This window comes from Zonotrichia albicollis, chromosome 2 (assembly GCF_047830755.1).
Source record: "Zonotrichia albicollis isolate bZonAlb1 chromosome 2, bZonAlb1.hap1, whole genome shotgun sequence".
NCBI lineage: Eukaryota > Metazoa > Chordata > Aves > Passeriformes > Passerellidae > Zonotrichia > Zonotrichia albicollis.
The window spans coordinates 25564738-25586431 of NC_133820.1; the positions used below are offsets into that span (position 1 = coordinate 25564738).

General features: G+C 42.2%; 1 protein-coding gene across 1 annotated transcript in view; it reads right to left on the minus strand.

Moving 5' to 3' along the window:
* Positions 1–686: 686 nt before the first annotated feature.
* PTCHD1 (patched domain containing 1) overlaps positions 687–21694 on the minus strand; it is a 33317-nt gene continuing 12309 nt past the window's right edge. Inside the window, exons 2-3 of the mRNA XM_074534615.1 lie at positions 20313–20973; positions 687–2558 (exon numbers count right to left, since the gene is read on the minus strand). Coding sequence (XP_074390716.1) covers positions 904–2558; positions 20313–20973 — 2316 coding nt within the window. The 3' untranslated portion in view covers positions 687–903. The remainder of the gene's footprint in view (positions 2559–20312; positions 20974–21694) is intronic.

Genomic DNA, 21694 nt, shown 5'->3' on the forward strand with positions numbered 1-21694 from the left:
CACCATCTTCTATCTGCTGCTAGATCCACTCACATGTCTTAGTAGAGTGCTAACAAAATTACAGTTGGTAAAGCAGATTACATGTTTAACTAGTAGCAAGACATGTATAAAATAGAATTATATATTTTCTAGAATGACAGTCACATGGATTTTTTGTTCCTTTTTTTTTTGTTCTTTTTTGTTTTTATAAGAAAAAGAAACAGCTATAAAACCATGATTAAAAATGTTACAAGGGATGATTTCAATTTTAAAATAATGATACTTTTAGAAAAAAAAAGTGATTCATAACATAAAGGTGTTTGGAAAGCACTTGGTTGCTGTGTACTGCCTTCTTTCCCAGTACAGTTTGCTATTTTTTATATAGTCTTGCATAAATGTTTAGATTAGGGGAGAAAAGAAATATTAAATGTGATGGCAAAGACTTATAAGAGCTGACTCACTGACTTGAGTTATTGCTGTGCAGAAAGTCTGTAAAGCCTTTACATCCAGCGAACATTTAGTGCTACTTCAGCCTTGACAGTTGACCTTTCAACATGATTTGGTTTAGCCACAATAATTGCAGCATCTGCAGTACAGGCGATGCAGACGACTGCTTAAGAACTCAACTTCTTCCATTAGATCTTACTTCATGCATCTAAAATTTAACCTCTCTTTGCATGGGTGTGCAAATTCTCCCATATTACCTGTTATAGGAACTGAGCAAGGTACAATACCCCGGCTCTTGCTTTTTTTTTTTTTTTAATTTATTTTTAATTTCTCCCATAATTTTGAATATTCCTGGATTTAGCTTAGAGGAGGGAGGGGAAAACCTCCAATCTTCCTGTCCCCACACATTTAGTCAGTACTGGTTTCTTTTTTTTTTCTCAGTAAGACCTAGTGTAAAAAAGCAACCAACAAATCAAGTTAGACTGTTGTAATTTGGTCAACCACTCGGGTGCTATCCATATCCACCATTTCAACACACTCTATTTCCTCACGGTTTTCAGGATTCTTCTTCTCTTTCCTCTTCTTCTTGGAGGGTGGCAGGAAAGTCAGTATCACAGGTAAAATGGCAAAGCAGTGAAAGAAGGTGACTAATGCTATTAAAAACAAGCACCTGAACAGTGTACGGGTCAGATTTGAAGGCACAGCTGCAAGAGGAATCAGACCAACAATATAGCAGAGGTAGCTCTGCAAAATAGCTACCCCATGCACTTCCAGGGCATTTTTCACCCATTTAGTTCTTGTGAACTCTTTGCCCAGGACAAAGGTTGATAACAGTGGAGCACAGTTGTCAATTGTATAATTAATTCCGTAAATTAAGCACAACACAGAAATACAATCTAGTTCCACTTTCCACAAGGTCATAAAACCTATAACTCCAAATTCAACTGAGGCAACAGTTAGAGTGAGCCAGACATTGATCAGAGAGTCTGCCACCAGGAATGCAGAGAAGAAGAGCAGAAATAAAGCACTAATGCAGGAGTTTTGTAAGGGGGCTCCCACTGAAGAGGCATAACGATCCATGTACACAAATGATGGATTGAAAACGATGAATTTCACCTTGGAGGTGAGAGAGAGCTTCCTCAGGGTCTCCAGGAGGTCATAAAGTTCTTCCCTCTTGGTTTCCATTGTCTTGGCCACCAAGAACATCCTGGAGGCCACAACATCAACTTCATTGTTGTACTTCTTGGAAAAGATGATATCCTCTGAAAAATGGGCAAACTGAGGGGTCTTCAGGAAGGAGTTCCTCAACATATCAGTGAAATTCTTCTTCGGCAATCCAGTAGATATGTTGAGTTTCCTAAGGTAATTTAAGTAGCTCTCGAACCAAGATATCCTCACGAAGCCCTTGGTGTACTCCAGCACGTCCTCCTGGACACTGGTGTTCCAGTACTCGATGGACTCGTAGATGTAGAACCCGATGACCGGGCTGTAGTTACTGAAGTACTTCTGCTGGGCAGTCGTGTACTCGATGGTCCGAGTCGCGGTCGCTACGATGTTGCTCAGGTCTGACCCCTCACTGACCTGCAGGTAGCCCATTAAGGCAAAGGAAATATAAACAAGGTAAAAGAGAACTACAAAAGGCTTGACATAAGTGTTTGTTATCCAGTCACAATAATAGCGTTTCAGGAACCACACCAAAAGATGACTCTCATAAGTGTTCGTTTCCTCTGAATCATCCGTGTCCTCACTGAATCTGGCTGTCAGAAGAAACCTATACCATGCAGGCTTCTCTTGCAATACCTCTGGCTTTGGTACCTTTCTGCAGAAGATACTATGCTGGTAGTTGTTTTCTATGTAGCCAGTAAACACCAGGCTGGAACCATAAAAGGAGAGTACATAGAGGTAGTTGAAGAAAATTGCAATACAGGAATTGCAGCAGAAAATCCTGGCTGCTTCAATGTTAGTGAAGGGACTGGCACCTATTCCAAAAGTGACCAGGTACATGGCAGTGGTGAGAGAAAACGAGAGCATGGAGTCTGCAAATACAGCTGCAGTCCTCTCTTTAACGTGTTGGTCTTCTCTAGTTTTTCTCCAGGAGGACAACATTTCAAAAGTCCCATACAACCCATGACCTACAATAGAGAACAAAGGTAGTATTCAAATACCAAATTACACAGAAGAAAGTAATGTCAACATGCTAAAAGGCTCAAAGGAGACACAGCTGGATGCTATCAGTGCATGAAGGAAATGTCCTGTAGAAGAGAGAAATGATTAAGGAGGTGTAAACCACAGGAGCACGTTTGCTACCTGCACAGCAAACCTTACTGTGAGAGCTCCAGGAGAGTTCTGCACTGCTGGCACAGGATCCATGGGTAAAAAAACCAGGATTTTTTTACTCTGCTTGGCTGTTTTGTTTCGTTATTTCCGAGTGCCTGTGATGGAAGATGCTTTCAAATTAGTTTTTCCTGGTGATGGTATCTGACCTGTGGTGAAAACAAAGAAATATGACCTTGAAGTGCCTGTGCTGGAAGCAGAGCATTAGTTGGTTGCATTGTAGAAAATCTGTAAAAAATGAAAATTCCACACAAACTGAAAATGATCAATTAAATCAGTTACTGATTTCTCCACCTCCCATAAGTTTTCCACCAGGAAAAAGAAATCCTAGAAATGAAACAAACAAATAAAAGCACAAATAAATTTTAGAGAAGGACAGTGGTAAAACTGATATGGAGCTGCTTAAGGCATTGGTCTTCTTTATATAACTGAGAGCTTGTAAAACAAATACAGCCCTGTATTTCTTGGCAATGCCTACATTTTGTAATGTATTTAATTGACTCTTAAAATGGATATACCATTCACAAAAGGAACAATCTAAAATCCTGTGTTTAACTCCCAAGTGCAGGTAAATCAGGAAAAGTACATGCTTTTATTTTAATCCCTGGTTGGTCATCTTCCTCTTACAGTTTCTATGTTGTGAAGATGCATTTGGAGGACACAGACCTCTGCTCTCTGGTAGTGATCCTGGGCTGGGAATGCAGCCATTGACCATCTACCAGGTGAGAAGAGCTGAAGTAAATGTAGTTTGATGATTTACACAGAGATAAACAGAATATAGTCTTTGTATCACACCTAAAATGTGAGATGGTAATATTTTCTCATAATAATTTATTATAACGTTTATCTTTACTTAAGAGATCTTTTCCATATAATCCCAGCCTCTTTGTTGCTTTTTAATTCCTCCTCCTCCTCCTCATTCTTTTGCTGATTTTGCTGTCACTTGTCTGCTTCTCTGGTCTGCTCTTGGATTACCTCCAGAAATTCCCAAAAGTCAGTCCACTGTGTTTTGCTCCTACCCATCTTCTCTGATAGTAGTAGATAAAATGATCAGTGCTAAATTAGTTGCTGATAACACTGAAGTGCAAGCACTGAACTTTTGAAGCTGATGCTCCAGTCAGGAAGGTCAAGGTAATTCACAGATCTCTCTTAGAATTTCAGGCTGTCTGCAGAGTACCAAGATTGCTGTATCAGCTCTGTTCTCTTCCCCTGTAGACAATTATCACTTTTGCTACCAGAGATATAAATACCAGCCCATAAACCCAAGGCAAATGAGGTATTTTGAAGAAGTGGAACACCACAAGATCTATTAGGCATGTTGGAACTAGATGATCTTGAAGGTCCCTTCCAGCCCAAACCCTTCTGTGATGCTGTGAGTCTATAACCATGTTAATTCTTAAATGCCTCATACAGGCTAAATATTTAATTAACTTGACAAAACAACCCTTTTGTGGTCAGCACCTTTTACTGTAGGGGCAGTTGTTGCTGATTCACTCCACCCTTCTTGAAATCTGTATTTTGACAGATGGCAGAGCTGGTCACTCTGTTATGCTGAAAAGAATAGGTATGGAGTATTTTATAAAGAAGTCACAATACAGCACTCATAAGATAAGACAATAGGACAACTGGTGTATCTCCTTATCACCTAATGTTTAGTGTAATGAAGTCCACACTCACATGTAAATCAGATATTTTACCTATTTTGTTATTTAGAGTTGTGGCATGGACCTCAAATGTCCAATCTGTAGCAGTATTACAGACCTGGCTTTGGCATTCATCTTAATTTTCCCCAACAGTGTTTTACAGCTGCTTTCAGAGGCCAGGTCAAGACTGTCAATTTGATAACTAGCACTGTGCCCCCTCTTAGAGCTAATGGGGAATACTGGAACTCCCCAGACATAAAATCAAGCAAAAAGCACAATCAGTGACTGGCATCCCGTTGCTAATTATGCTTCAAATAGTTATGTTCTAGGCTCAGTAGGGAAAGCTATTAAGCTTGCTTTCAGTGTGTTCTTTGTAAAGACAGACTGACCTTTATTTAAATGTAACTGATCACTTGCCAAAGTAGGGAGTGAGAGGTTTAATCCATTTATGGCTCCCATGAGTCCTGCAGGCTCGTCTGCGAATTTCATATGGCATCATACGCATTAGCATTGAGTGAGCAAAACAGAATAAAATGAGGTCATTGAATATTACAAATTACTTCCATCATGAGCTTTAGCTATAGCATGTTTTTGTGAAAAAAAACACCCCAGCATTAATAGGCTCTTGCCTAAAAATACTCAAATAGCCATATTAATTTGGGGAACCTTTCAATGTGCAATGAGAGAAGGAAATTAGAGCTAGTTAAATATGATGCTGAACATGACATTTTAACAGGTATAAGGCTTTGGATAATGCCTGATAACAGGACTTCTGATACCACATTCCTTCTTTAGGCAGGAAAGATAAAACCACAATTTGCTCTTACATAATCTTCAGGACTACCCTAAAATGGAATCTGATTTAGAGAACTGCTCAAGTAAATGCATGAAGAGGCGTCACCACATGTGCTCCACAAAGCCAAGAGAAAAATATTTGGATACTTTCCTATTTTAGGATAGGTTCCTTTTGTTGTTTGCTACACAATCTGTGTACTAGGAGCTGGTATTTTCCTTCAATTGTACAGTTTGTGATTTCTCTGTCCATTTATACGACAGGTACAGAATTATCATTTACATTGAGGAGGACATACCTAAAGTTGCAGACTTTTGCACCAGTGCCATTCTTGACCTTATCCAGTTTCCTCAGAAAAAATTAGGCCCAAACTCAATAACAAATTAGGCAGTCCAAAGATTAGCTGTATTTAACTAGGATGGGATTTACCTAACCTAATTTACCTCTAAATACTGACTGCAAACACAACTTGGAGAACAATCTCCATCACTCTAACTCACTGATGTTCATATAAGTCCAGCCCACAGAGACTAGTGCAGATATCTCCATGGAAGCATTTTGAGAGACTTTCTTTCACTTCTCTGCCATTTCAGGGTTTTCATTTTTTGCACCCCTAATCAATTTGCACTAATTACCTCTATTTCCCTCACTGTTGCTACATCTTCTCCATGTAATATTAATGAGACGAAGGGAATTTTTTTCCTTGTAAATAAATTCTGTAATTGCTTCAACTGATTTTCCCTTTTTAATAGAGATTTAGCCGCAAATCTGTAATCATTTAGAGCAACTTGTTCATTATTCACGGTCATTCAGTAAATAATAAATATGAACTCAAACAGCTAATGGGCTACTGGAGATCTTTTCCTGCTGACATTTGCTGCTATGATTCACCAGTCGTGCCCTACAGCCAGGCTGTACAATCACGAGCTAACAAGAAGAACACAGAAAGATGGGAGTTTTTTAAGGAAAAGAAGTTAGGGGTCAAAGGAAAATGTTAAAGGGAGAGGAGAAAGGTATTTTGGACAAAATGGGAATCAAACTTTTTTTTCTTATTCTCTTTTTCTGCTGCTTTGTATTTAGGAGATACTCCTACCTTATACTGGAGGACTGAGAGCAGACATTCTGACTTCTGTAGTCAAAGAAAATGAAGAAGAAAATTACTGTTAATGCTGAGGATCTCCACAGGTTTTTTAGCCTGAGGTGGGCAACCTTTAATTTTAGAACCTGATGATAATAGTAATACTACCAATAAACCTGATAAATTAGGCCTAGCTTAAATACAGCACTTTTATGAGTAGCCTGAAAATGCTATAAAAAGTTTCATTTGCCTCCTTCAGAAACAAGTCTTGCAATTACACATGCTCTGCAAAATCAATGCAGAGCCTACATCAGAAAAAAAGCATTTGTAGGAAGTTGTGAAAATGAAAGAAAGTTTTTATCTTCCTTAAAATTATCAAATCATTTACCTCATTTTAAAATACCACTTATGTGCAGGCACTGAAATGATTCCTTTTAGTACCATTTTCAAACCTCAAAAAAGAAATGCATCCTTTCCCCTGTTAAGTGGTTGTTCAAGCAAGGGGCCCCCATGGGTTGGCACAGGCAGCCTGGGCTTAGTGCTGGCTCTGCTCCTGACTGAAAATAGTGAGAGCAAAGCAGAGGGAAGAGAAGGGATTTCAGCAGCCCCAGAGCCTGTGAGAGGGCAGCAAAGTGACCTGCTGGTCTCTGGAGTTACAAACCTGCTCTCTACTTGCTTGGTTTAATTGCCTACCTGAAACAATGCCTGCTGCCTGCTTTTGTAAAACAAATGAGCGACATCAATTTTGCACTAAAATCATGCGAAGTTTTGATCTTATTGTGGTAATATGAGGCTTAGATATCCAAATAGACTTCTCCCATCAGAGAAATTGAGGGGAATGACCGAGAAAGAGGTTTTTGGTTCTTCTTTTTGTACTTTTACCCCTCTATGAAAGTAGAGAACAATAGTACACTGTGGGTCTCATCTTTTTTGTCCTTACTGTTTTGAAGGTTGTATGCATCAAAGTCTTCCAGAGGGAGCAGACTTCACTAGTGGCAAAGTTGGGCTATGGGTGTTTCTCACTTCTCAGGCCTTACTTCCGATCTCCTACTGAAGTTTTCTGCTCCCACATGGCTACTGATTCATCTGTTTTAGTCTACACTGGACTAAAGGAATGGTGGGGATCAGAAAGTAGCTTTTTTTTTTTTGAAGGCTACTTTTGAAACAAAATCGTTTCCTGATGCTGATGGCACAAAAGACTGTCTGAAATGGGTAATGACTCATGGTAGGATACATGGGAGCCTTGTAAACTGGGTGGCTGAAAATTTGAAGTGGAAGCATGCCCTGATGGAATATCTGAGGTTAAGGGTGGATTTTGATTTAAGGTTTTTGCTTGCACTGAAATGGCTGCATCCCTGTAACACTATCAGCTCAGCTGGACCAGTGTTGTCCCACTCAGGTTGATTTAAGCCTGAAATCACTCCTCTGAAATGGAGCACTTGTCTGCAAGAGGAATTTAGTGTCCTGTGAAAAAGGGTGTGAATGTACAGAGGGCAAACTATGTTGCACCAGCTTTCTTTGTGAAGCACAGCTTGATTCACATTCAAAGTGGAGTGAAATATCATCCGCAGAGACAAACACCAGATGAATTAACATCAAATAACTAGGATGCTGTAAATGCATATCCCAGCTTGCTGCCAATGCAGGCAAGGTCTCAAGAACTGCTTTTGTGCAAAAATAGTTCATAGGAGATCAGAATCACATCACAGGAATTGCCCTTTCCAAAATGGTACCTGCAATAACATATGATATAATGAAAGTGCAATGAATTTTCCTAGCTGACCGTATTAAAAATAACAATGGACACTGCTCAGCTCTAGAACTGCTTTCTACAGTAATGTCAACAAAGAGGCTGAGATAATTTCCCTCTGCTGACTTATTTTTTTCCAGCTAGATCAGTGATCTCATCAGCTCCCATCTTCTGACAAGCCAAGTGAAACCACTAATCCAGACTCCCTTTGTCACAGGAGCTGCAATGAACCAGTTGTTGACTGAAGACCTGGCCTGCTTCACATGGCCTCTCCCAGCAGGCAGGATTTCAGCCCAGAACATATAGCAGGCTCAAACTGCTACTGAAGGTGACAGGCAGAGCAAGAATACTTGCATCCAGCTGAAGCAAACATCTGGCTCCACAGCCTGTTCTCACTGAAATAATGCAATACTACAGCTAGATGAGATCCTTCAGCGTGCAGACAGAATCAGCCTAATTTATACAACACTTTTTCACTGAGTGGATAACAATTTACTGGCAAGGGTTGAGCTGACCAGCTATACCATCATTAGCATGCTGCTGTAACAAACCCCAAGCAATGTCCAACCTTGTGGTCCATAAATGGTGCAACACTCAGTTTTGCTGCATGAATGTCAGATATGAAGGAGGGTGCGTATTGCTGAACATCCCACAGTGCAGACTTGTCTGTCCCAAACATTTGTGCTGAGCTGAGAAATGCACTGTGAATCCTACTTGCTTTTCCTACACTTGCCTGTTTGTGGGAGCCCAGTTCACAGTGTAGAGTAAAATCCTGGAGGATACTAACATCCTGTAAGGTACTCATCTAAACAATGTGTTAACAGGCAGCAGTGTTTGTCTCAGGGAAATTGTGACTAGGGGATTGCAGGCTGTGGACAACTGAGTAGCATTAAACACATCCTCTTTGGTGAAGTGATCGAAGTCACACAAGCCACACAAGCTCAGCCTGATCTCATTCATACCTCCAAGCACAGGTTCAAAGGCCAAGTAAAACCAAATGCTATGTGCAGGCATGGTACAGGAATTCAGGACACATGAAGAGCAACATGGGATGGGATGTACTGGTATAAGCATAGGCTGTGCATATTGCAGTGCTTTATTCACCTGCTGTCCCACAGACTCCACTCGTCAGGACTGTAACTGCATTCCAGGCATGACAACACACCTCAGAAACACGGTAACAGTACTGTTGGGTAGGTTCTTTTAGGTAGGTTCTGTATTTGCAACTATTGTTTTAAAGGGTACTAAATTTAACACATATTATCACCTGAGATGTACTATGGCTGGTACTAACATCTGTCTTGGGATCTTCCCAAGAGAGACACATACTGAAATTAGGTAGGTGAGCCTGTTAGGTGTCTGTGCATAAAACCATTTGATCAATCTCTAGTTTTGCTTTACATTTGATTATTAGCCATTCACCCTCATGTGTCAGGCTGTTCTCTTCAACCACTTTTATATCCCAGTCACAAAGCCCCACGCATGCCCAAGTATTCCTCAACTCACTACCAGCACCAAAACCACAGTATCTTGGTGCATGTACATCAGATAAAAATCTGCCTCAGTCTCTGCAGAGAGAGCTGTGTTTTGTGCAGTATCTTCTTGGCAACAAAGTAAGAGAAACCAAAATGTTTAATAATATGCTCTCAGAATCTGCTGTGTTTCACAGCTGTGGGTGGCTGTGCCCACAGAAATGCACTGTGAAGAGAAAGTGTCCCCGTGCAGCACACGCTGCCTCGGTTGGTGCCTGCAGAGAAGATGTCTTCAACTGGTGCTCAGTGCTTCACACTGGGAGACCACAATGATGTTCTCAGTCATAGATCCTGCTGAAAGACTCTCCGGGCCATTAAGCCTGCACTGAAATTGCTTAATGCACAGTCAGGAAAATGGAGTGTGTCTGGCAATCCAGCACAAGGCTGAGGCCTCATTTAGGTCTTGTGCAGCACTCCCAGTCACAAAAGGGGATTAGGTTCCTCCTAAGACTCGTAGGGATCTGCTGCATCACAGTAATTTAGATCCCAACCTTCTGGCAATGAGGGTCTGCCATAATATCCTAAATTTTTAAACTGAGCTTTTGCAAATGGAGCACCCAGTCAATTCTCTGTTGCCCTGTGAAACAGTTTGTTTGGGTGAGGTGTAGCCCTTTCTGACCTGTACTAAAAAGTACACGTTGGCACAAAGCAGGCACAGACAAAATGAAATCACCCCCTCGCTCTCACCTGAACTGTGGGGCCACAGTCAGCAATGCCTGGTGCACACACACTATCAAACTCCTCAGTACTATTTTTTATCATGGCAAACAAACTAAAATGAGCCAATATTAAAGAAAATGGTACAAGTCACAAGCTAATTTTAAAACTATGATCACATATTACATATATATAAACCGTGATGACATATAACTATTGAAATGAAAATCATTATACATATAAATCTCTATCTTTGAAGAAATACATGCACATACACAAGACACACATAACATTCTGTAATTTTTCTATCTATTTAAGGGGAAAAGAAACAAAGAGAATGAGAAATATTTTAATTAAGTAGAATTAAACAATGCCTTGATATTCATCATCCTAGACTTCACGATAATCTATAATCAGCAATGGTGGTAACATGGTTCACTACTTTATATTTTTGGAGTATTTTAGAGCTATTTACTAATAAAAAAATATTACTATTTAATATTGCATTTTCAAATTATTTTTTTTAAAGTATACCAAATTCTGTTTAAATTAACAACCTCCTACTATAATGATTATATATGCAATTCAGCACTTACATGGTAAATCCTGAACAAACCCATTGATTTCAATTAAATGAAATTATTGATTTAGGTTTTGGGAGACTGATGGATGTTCTTCTTGTATTTTTTACTTTTGAAACAATGTAATATTTGAGATTTAGTTGTTACAGTGATAGCAATAATGTCATATAAACACATTTTAAAAACAGAGATACATTTGAGAGAAAACTTGAGTGGATCTTCTATTTTGATAAGCAAACTAAGTTATAGTTCAAAATCCACTTTTATATATAAAGAGAACATTTATTTCACTTAAAAATCAGTAAAGGGTTGTTTTGGCATTTAAATAGCAGGCTGTCAGCTCTATTTAAACGTGTCACTTGCTTTCCTATGTCTTCACAAAAGACCTGGCAAAAGTTAAAAGTCCTATTTCTTTCAGTGCAACAGAAGGAGATGTGTGTTAGCAAAATCTGGTTTTAGCTGCTGGAATATTTGTGTCTGCATGGCTTGCTCCTCTACTGACCCCCAGACCTGTTGCAGATGTGAACCGAAAGCATTTGAGCCAAACCTGTGCCATACGTGCAAGGCTGTGCTCTGCAGCAAGCACCTGACTCTGTCTGGGCTCCAAAGGGCCTGCCTGCCCCAAAGTCCTCCCAGGAATGCCTCTTCATCCTCTTTAGCTCAGAAACACCAGGAAATCTCCCAGGAAGCAGAGTGCCCTGGGTGAGCTGGTTTTTGAAGAGAGAAGGAGAAAACTGCGAGGAGGATGACAAGGGAGGAGGGCAGGGTCTGCTCACCACTGCTGCTGGCATGGGTGCAGACCCCAGGTGTGTGAGCTCACCAGGGGAGCTGTCCAGGATGGGAGAGTGCCATGCCAGGACAGGTACAGCTGGAAGGATGAATTTCCCCATGGTGCACAAAGCTCGAGCCTCACTAGCTGAGGATGTGGTCACACGTGGAGTTAGTCTGTTAAGAAACCTGGGCTTGTCTCACATATGACATGCTGTGAATCATATCAGCAGACAGAATTGAAAACTGATTTCCATCACTAGGTAATTTTTGGACAGATTTTATGCATGTTGTGGAAAAGAAGCACTTAAAAGTGAGAGCCTCCTCCAATCACCCGTGCTAGGTTAATATATACCATGTTACAGAGTGACACACAGCAAACCTCCTGAAGACGGAGTAAGGCATAGTGGGTACATTTGGGGCAACCAGGTTTTCAATCTGCTTTAAATTTCTAAGGCTACAAGCTAAAATATCATTTGTTTCTAAGAGTGCTGTCCCAGTGGAACATGGGCCAGTGGAATATGAATTTGTTTACCACTCTTCAAGTTTCTCCTTTTCTGGTGAGAAAGCTACAACTGAAACATCTCAGGCACACACTTAAATTCTCCTGGCTTAGTGATGTTTGTCACTACTCTTACTCATAATATATATATCAACCATATGTGAAACACAATGTTCAGAAAGTTGCAAAAATTCAGTTAAAACACATCCAACCTACTATTTTTACTGATTAAAAAAAATAATTACAAGTTTGGAACTCAGCTTGGGCTTTTCACAAAGCATCCAGACTGATTCCAATTTAGTTAATTCACCTCTGGATTCTCTGCCAGAGGTTTCATGACCTGAAAATGACTGGTCCCCTCCCTGCATACCTCCAGGCTACTGTCTATTTGGGGAATGTCATTTATTTGAAGCTCACAAAGTGCACCATCTCTCTTGCAGCCAGACCTAAAATGAAGTAATTTCAGTTCTTGCTGATGTTCCCTGGGTCTTCATTGACCACCCAGGCCCAGTATATAAAGTGTACCACAAACAAATATATATATATATACACACATACACACTTTCTACATGTAGATGTATATATAGAGACAAGATTCCTTTCTTTAACCTCTGAACTTCCAGTATATTCTCATATATGTGAAAGTTTCTCTTGAGGGACTTCACTACTTGAAGAAAATCAGGATGTCAGTGCCAAACTCTCAGTACTTGTGACTGTTTGGGACACCTCTGACAAAGCCTCCACTGAGCCCTTGCATGCACTGAGTTCCTCACAGCTAAAAGAATGCAGACAGTGAAAGTGGAACAGCTTTCTGTTCCTCTTTGCATAAAGAAATGTTCATTGAGCATGCTGCATCACCTGTAACATACTTTTCACAAGTGGATATTGGGGCACCAAAAATGAAGAGGAAATGGCTGTACAGCACTTGGTTTCAACATTAAGATGTTCTCTGGACTGACTTCCTATGGATACACCTCCTCTCTTCCAAAAAACATGGTAAATTATCTGAGTCATCAGCAGTGTTCTGAAGCCAAGAAGCACGACCGTGTGCAGGGATTTCTCTGGGCTTTGTGCTGGTGAAGGGGGAGCCTGGGCACCATGTTGGCTGTGTGTCTGTCCTGTGTGCCAGCTGCAAGCTCTGCCTGCTGCTTTCCAGCTGCTCAGGAAAGGGCTGCTGTCTAAAACAGTCTGCACCATTTGTTTTTCAAGTCTATTTGTTTCCCATGCAATAGTGGCTTCTGTGTTTGGGTTCCTTAAGTGGTTGGAGACATCATCCTTCAGGAGAGCTGGAGTGAGGAAGACCAGCAGGTGAAGGAGGTGATTAATCAGCTCCACCTTGGGTGGAAAAGGCTGACTTTGGTGAGAGGACTAATTGGAACATTGAGCGAGGAGGGGTGGCCTGGGAACCTACTTCTGCTCTTACTCCCTCTTCCACATGAGAAACAAAAATACCATGTGATGCTTGAAGGACTGCAAAAGATGCATGGCTGCTTAGAGATGTCATAAAATGTAAGAATCCACAATAAAAGACTGAGGGACTGAGAACAGAAAAGGGAGAAGAAAAAAGCTTGATGAGGAAAGTGACATGCCTGGGATTCTGTCTGTTCAGGGTAGATGAAACCAGATAATTTTATTCATTTCTTAGAAGAGGGATGAAAGGAACAAACCACAAAATGCTTTAGGACTGTAACTGAGCTGTGCAGGGTTGAACTGGGAAAGCTGAGCAGATGGAGTGACAAAAAAACCAAGTGTACTTCCAGGGCACTCTTGGGAGTGCTTTGGCAGCATGAAAAAAGGAAAGGATGAATGGTGGAAACCACAAGCAGCTGAGATACAACTGCAGGGCACAGTGGGGACCTAGCTGAGTGCCAAGGAAGTTGTGAAGAATATAGGGAAAATGGTGGGAGCAATGGGCCCAGCTGTGGCTGAGGAGAGGGGAGGATGAGAGAGGAGAAATTTAAAGAAAACCCAACCAAAATGGCAGAAGGGACCCACGCACAGGAATGTGAAAAACAGCAGAAAAGATGAAGGAAGCTTAGGGAGACCAAAAGATGCTGAGAGTTGTGCAGGCATTAGGAAGGAGATGCCATGGCCTGGAGTAGGAAGATGGGTGAGTCCTGCTGGAGGAGGCCGCCAGATATTGCTAAAGAGATGGATGAGATGGGAGAAAGAGACATGGGGGCAGCAGCTGAGCCAGCTGAAGGAGGCCATGCTTCCTCACAGCATGAAAGGACAGCAGAGGGACAGCTGCATAGGTAGAATGAGAAAGCTTAGCTGGGGAATAAAAAAACAGACTCAGTAAGCATCACAATTTTATTAACTGACCGCAGGAAAATTGGTGGAAAAATACTATACAAAGTCAAACATTTGGGTGTGTGTGTTACTCCTGTGTGTGGACTGAAGGGCACTGGGGAGACCTGTGGAGGGGCTGCTTCACTGTCTTTGACTCTCTATATGTAACCAATGTTGACTCTTCAGTTTTATTGAATATAGCAAACACTTGGATGCTTGATAGGGAGGATAATGGATGCTTTTTGAGTGTATGAATTTGGCATATGTTGCAACTCCCTACCAGCATGTTCTTCCAGAGAACTGAGCAGCAGCCAGGCCAGGTGCCTTACTGGACTGAGGCACAGCACCAGTGAGCCCCATGTACTACTGTGTGCTGGCCTGAACACCCTCAGGTTTTGTGCTGCTTGCCAGCTGCCCTGCTGGGTTTAGCAGCCTGTTGCCTTCATGGTCTCTAACCTTCAGCAGTCCTCTCACTTGCCCTCCTGTGCTTTTCACTTCTATGATCAAACACATTGACCTCCCCTCTTCTTCTGTTGCCTTTTTCCTTCCAACTTTATTTCCCAACTGTCTCTGACCTCATATCCCATCTATGGTGCTCCAACTTTTTGCATTTGTAAAGCCCCCATAGAGGTATCTGAGCTCACTTCTCCATCAGCACAGCTTTCCCCAAGGCAAGCCACGTGGAAGGTGTGCCCCCAACAAATTTGTGTTTTAAGAAGTGACTGGAACTCCTCTGCATCTGTAAGGTGCCACTATGAGCCCTGGTTCCTCCAGGCACCTTCCAAAGTGCTCCATACCTCACCTGCTCCTGAGCCTCCTCCGCAGCCCTGCAAGGGCATCTCCTTCTCCCCGTGGCTTTTCTCCACTTGAGACTGACCCTCAGGGGAACCCTGCCTGGGTCCTGCCTTCATTTCCACCTGCTCCTTCCCACCCATCCCTCCCTGGATCTCTCTGCTGACTGCTTTTCCTTTCTCTCATCCCAGAGGGGGCATGCTGCAGGGCAGGATGCCATGGGGTTGTAAGAAGGGGTTTTCATTTACCTGTTTTTGCTGAATTTCACACACAGCTGCCTATAATTTCCTTTTACAGTGTGCTACAAGCTGAAGCCACTCTCATAACTTCTACCTGGCTTTCCCCTGCCAGCATTGGAGGCTAAATATAAGCTCAGGGAGCTGGCCCTGTGTCCCTGCCCATATCTGGCAGCGCCCGGCGTTCCAGCGCGGTTTCACGGAGCCGATGCTTTTCATGAACTTGGCAGCTGCAGAGAGCCATTTCTCCCCGAGTAAGCTATATCCATTTCTGAAGGAACAGCAAACACATTGCTAGCTTGCAGTGCAGAGGACTATGTTGCAATTTTCTTTTGAGTGCCTAGGTTTCCCCTCTGCCTCTGGGAAGGGAAAAAAAGTCACGCCAAAAACTTGTTCAGACAGCGCTGGTTGTTGTCCAATGATTTGTTTGGTAACGCTGTGATTTTTTTGAGGAAAACATTATTTTTAAAGGTTTGGCAGTTTTTAAACAGCATTTAACGTGTAAGGGAAACTTATGATGGATATATTAGCATCTGTGCCAGACCAAACATCTGTAGTTTTTAATAAAGAAGGCAATAGGAAATCAGAATTTTAATTCTGTTTTTCAGCTGACACTATAAATCAGCTATTTTAAACACAACCTAGCTGTAGAATTAATTTTTTTTCATTCACATGGTCAAAAATGAACATCCCAAATTCAGCAAAGTATTCACAAGATCTAGACATGTCAGCAAACTTGTCCTTAAATTACTTGTTTGCACACTGATAGATGTGGATGGCAATTTGAAAAAACCACAGAGACATAAGCTAATTCATACCATGTCCAGACAAATGGTGGGAGCCTGCTAATTTTCCCAGGTTTTAGGCTTCACTTTCAGGTCAGAAGTACCTGTGTTCACCTCTAACTGGAGAAGAGCAGCTCCCAGTTTGACTTGACAAGACAAAAGAAAAGAAAGCCAGAGAAAAGAGCGGCTGCAGCCAGCCTGGACTCTGCTGCCTCACCCCACAGCCGTCAGTGGGGTTCAGGCCAGCCCCAGCCTCAGCCTCTCACAGCTGGGCCTCCAGGCACCAAAGGGAACCTTCACTATTTAGTATTTGCTGGGCAAGGGGGTCTCTGGCAATATTTCTCCCAGCTTCAGTTTTTGCCATTGAGTCAGAAATCAGGGACAACCAAAAAGAAACCTGCCTCACCATAGAAGTCATCACAGTAGTGACATACTCAGGCTATGCAGAGTCATCTTTCGTAAAATGGCTTACAATAATCTGCCTTAATTAAAAGTTAAATAAATTAGAATAAACTACCACGATTAAAACCAAAGTATGACGTGTTTAAACTAGCATGTCATATTTAACAGGTGGAGTAGGCAAAAGATATTCCTGCCTACACTTACACAGCCTAAGACTGTAATTTGGTAAGTCGTGGTAATTTAGTAACTTTTAAAATTTCCTGTTGATGCAAAATCTGAGGATTCAACATCTACGGAGGCTGGTACCCTTCACTGTAGCTTGTTTGTTCTTGGAAATGGCTGATGAATAAGGGATGTCAAAGAAAACAGGATGAATGGAAGAAGTATTACAAAGCACTTTGATCAGACTATTTCCCAGACATACTGCCTATATTTTTAGACTGGGCTTGTGACTGGTCAACCTATTCAGAAAGTAATTCTTGAAAATATGAAAAGGTTGATAATTGCAAAGCATTGCTGACCAGCTAATACATCTTGGAGACAGTGATGGTCTCCAGATAAACTTATTGAGGAGAAATGGTGAGAGATAAACAAACTATAATTCAGAAAGGACAGGGGCAAACTTCTGCATGTTGTTTGGAATAAATGACTGTGAAAACAGGGTAGAAAATGACATGAAGGATCTGTGAATTACCATGTACCACCAACCAAATGCCAACCATTTCATACTGCTGAGAAAAAAATGAATGACATATGGCGATGTATGAACAGCAGTGCCATATGCAAGATGTGAAAAATCCTCCTCCTACTCTACGTGCTGCTGAAAGCCTCAGTCTGAATCCTGTGTCTGGATTTAGGCACCACACTCCATGGAAGATGTGGAATGGTCAAAAGTAAGAAGATTGCTGGAAGTCTGGTAAACACAGTCTGTGTGAGTCTGAGGAAAGCTGGGATGAAAAGGAAGAAGACTGAGCAAGTGAGAGTGGTACCAAATATGCAAAGACAAAGAAAATAAATTATTTTCCAGATGCAATGGATAAATAAGGAGGACAGCTAAGTCACAAAAGGGGAACTCAGGTTAGACATGATGCAAAGGGAAACTCAGGTTAGACATGATGTAGTGGTTGTGCAGTAAAGCACAGGAGGAAGTGGTCCAAGGAGGAGACAGAGTGCATGATGAAAACTATTTGTTATGAAAGATGTAATCTCATCCTGTGTCAAATGATGTCTGGAGAGTGTCCCCCCGCCTCCGCAACACTGATGAAAAGTTAAAAATCCTCAGCTGCTGTAAACCACGGAAACTTCATTAATGATGTATACCAGTAAAGGGGTTGTGCCTGAAATGTGTCCGGTGTAATCATTTTTTCTATCTCATTTCTGCTTTTAGCCATGAGATTATGAGTAATAGATACAGGGCTATGTCGTTAGCCAGAAATCCTTTGGCTTTCTAAAGGTCAGTTAATCTATGATCTAATCTGACGGTCACTGGAATTAAGTGGAAGCATTTCAGCGGGCTGTAATGGAGGCTCTGGGTGTTTCCAGCCTTCAGTTGCCTTGACTTAAAACATCCTTTATAAGCAAAACAACATCTAGGTATGAAATACATCTCAAAACGCATGAATCTTGCCTTTGTACTTAAAGAAGAAGAAAAAAAAGGCCAACCTGCCTTTCTAGCTATCTGCCAGCTTAAAACAGTTCTCATTAAAAACTCCAAAATGCTGTCAGTGCCTTCTGTTCACCTGTTGATATTCCTATCCCTTGGGAGATTTTATGCAGGTGGGGCAGCGGGCAAGATTTACACGAACTTGGCTGCTCTACCTTGACTCGTTCACAGTGGGAGCTGAGCTGCCCTTTTAAGAGTGGAATACTTCAACCAAGCAAGAGCAAAAAAAAAAAATCAGGAAAAAGAAAAAAAAAACCTAAAAGAAAAGCAGAATTGAGTATACAGCTTGGCACTTAAAGGAGCACTAAAATAGACATATGAAACTTTTCATAGTTATCTGTAAGTCTTTGAGGATTTCAAGTCTCAGCATTGTCACTACTAGTAAATTAAAGATCTGAAAGGTTGTCCCAGTGAGCAGATATTTGATCCCTAAACAAAGCTAATATTTCATATTTTTGAGTCAGTTTTCTCACGTACTTTCACTTCATATGTCTGGATTTTAGACTGCTTTTCTGCTACTCTTGTAACACACCAGAAAATCCCCTCCTATCTAAAGTTACACTTAATATACACTACTTAGTTTGAGGAATTGAATTTCATAATACATGAATAGGCATAAAAACCCACCAAAAAAACCCAGAGACTCAGGTCAGAAAGATACCCTTCTTTTGACTCTGACTTTCTGGCACTGCATTTCCTCTAGATTACAATGTAGTTTAATTTTCATGGATGTCATCTGGAAATGACAGGCGATGTAATGTAGCTGGATTCTGTTTGTCACTGAATATATTCTGTATGTTAACTGGTAGTGTGATGCACTGAAGCATAGTCTTTAATTAAAGTGCAACAATACCACAGTGCAGCAGCACTACAGTACCAGCACAGCACAGGAGCCTGGCGCTGGATATAAAAATAGCTGTGCTCTAAACGTGTCATATCACTACATGATGTGACTAAGTCAGTGGAGACACTCTTACACTTGAAACCTGAAGGATTACTGAACACTGATTTTCAGCTGGGGAAGCTGTGATCAAATCAATGCATGTATTATTCTCTACAAATGAATAATGGCGTGAACAAGGACATATTAAACACCTACAGTGCACAAAGCTTCTCACACTGGTTATGAACCAAAAACAAACAAAGAGGCTGTGAACTCTCCAGAGCTCTCGTTTTGTCTCCTGTGAAGTCCTCCTGCCTCTTTGGGTTCAACATGCAGAATTCCCACAAATGCCCTGGTGCCAGCAGGAGAAGGCTCTGACTTTGGTTTGGGAGCAAGATGGCCAGACTCCTGTCCTCTCGATGAAAACAAAACAAAACAAAACAAAACAAACTGAAACCACTCCATACACCACAGTGAGTGAAGGTGGAACAAACCCCAGGGACATAAAGATGTCTCTGCTGGCACAGGAGCCAGGGAGCAGCCAGTGCCCCTTCCCTCCATAACCCTCTGCCTGGGATGTGCTGGTGCTGAGCTTGCAGGTCCATCCCTGACCAGGGCTGCCAAAGTTCTCACCCCAGGGCTGTGAAACTCTTCCTACACTTGCTCAGCCAACACAAGGACTTCTGGAGAAATGCAACCCAGAACCAACCACTGCTCTTATCCCACAGGGAAACACCTGCCAAGCCAGGACAGCATCACTCTGGTCTCCAAAGGAGCCAGCACTCCCTAAATGCCCAACATGGGCAGCCCTTTGATTTGCCAGCACAGCTGACGCTGTCAGTGTTGCATGGGGACCACTGCAAAGGTCTCCCTCCAAAACCAGAATCAAACATTCACAGAGAAGCAGCAGCTGGGCTCCCTCTCTGCAAAAGGCAAAGCATTTGCACATCCTTGTTCCTTGCTACTGCACAGGCTCCACATCCCACAGCATTGTGCTGTGCCATACTAGAGCCCCAGGCATGATTTTAATGTCCAGGCACCATAAAAACAGTTTAGGAGAAGAGGCAGTGTGGATTTGGCATGGGGCAGTGCTGCAGGAATGAGACAACAGGAACCATGCAGTGATGCTTGTCTGCTTGCTGGGAAATGCATCAGGGAGGCACAAACACACAAAAGAGAGAGAGGAGATAGTTACCTAACATGACGAAAGGGATTCCCAGGAAGGTGGAATTGTATTTCCCACCAGTGAGATTGATGATCCCAGCAGCAGTCAGGGTGGCAAGGGTCACTGTCAGCAATCCCAGCAGGCCAAGCCAGGGTTTGCTGCGGACACAATCCTGCATGGAGCAGCAGAGAATGGCCAAGGTGACCACAAGGACCAAGCTCGTGATCAGGTAGCGTTCTGACACCCTGCTCGTCTTCTGGAAATCCTCCTTCAGCGAAGAGGAAGTGAAAGGGTACATTTTGACTTTCCTGTTGGATTTCTGGAAAAGTTCAACAGTGTCACAAAAAATGGACTCCCACTTCTCTGCCACCATGTCATTCAGGGAGTTGATTGCCTGCAAGTAGTAGGTGAGCTGAATGGCTTCTGCAGACTTCACCCGGTCCTTGCTGTGCACAGTAACCCCACCGAGCTGATGCCCATTGTACACTTCCCTGCCATCCTTTAAGTGAGTAATCGGGTAAGTGATTGCAAAATTAGTTCGATTAGAAGAACGAGCAGCCTTTAATTCCTCCAGTACATGCACTATGTCGTCCACTATGCATGTCTTGTCATTGTTCAGGATACATATATGGGCAAACGTGTAATTGAAACCAGGTCTTTGAACTTGGATCCTGGTCACTGCAGAGTGCAACTACAAGGGAAAGAGAAATCACACACGTTATTCACCAGTTCATCTCATGCAGCAGCAGCCAGAACCACAGCAGCTTCTCACCGCCGTCCCTTTGCTATTGATCTAAGCAACAACAACAAAAGTTCTGGTGACTGCAGTATTAACAGCACACTCATTGCAAAAAAAAAAAAAAGATAAAAAAAAGGAAACATGCATCAAATCAGCAGTATTATTCCCCAGTGTCCTTTGCTGGTAACTCTGGCATAATGTGATGTACATATGGGCCACATGCCGCCAGTGTTTGGCCTCTCTAAATAAATAAACTCAACAGCTAAAGCCCAACCATGTCCAGGGACACTGTTGTGCTGAGAATTGCCCAATTACTCTCCCAAGAGATCAACCTGAAGTACAGAAGGCAGAAGAGCACCATGACCAGGTGTGCCACCCATGCAGGATGTGCTGGCAGTCTGGCAGTGCAGGGGACCAGCACAGGCCACAGCTGCATGTCCCACCAATAGAGACTGCTGGCACAGCAGGGAAAAGAGATCTGGCAATAACTAATTTGCCCTCTTTTCTCCTCCCTCTTTCCCCCATCAAATCCTCAGCAGTCTGAGAGCAGGAAGCAACGGCAGAGACAGACACTGGTTTTCTCTTGCTTTCTCTGAGGCCTTCTGTTAATTACTGAGGGTTCCCTAACTTCAGGGTTTATATGTTATTTAGGTCTAGCAGCCCCTAGTGCACC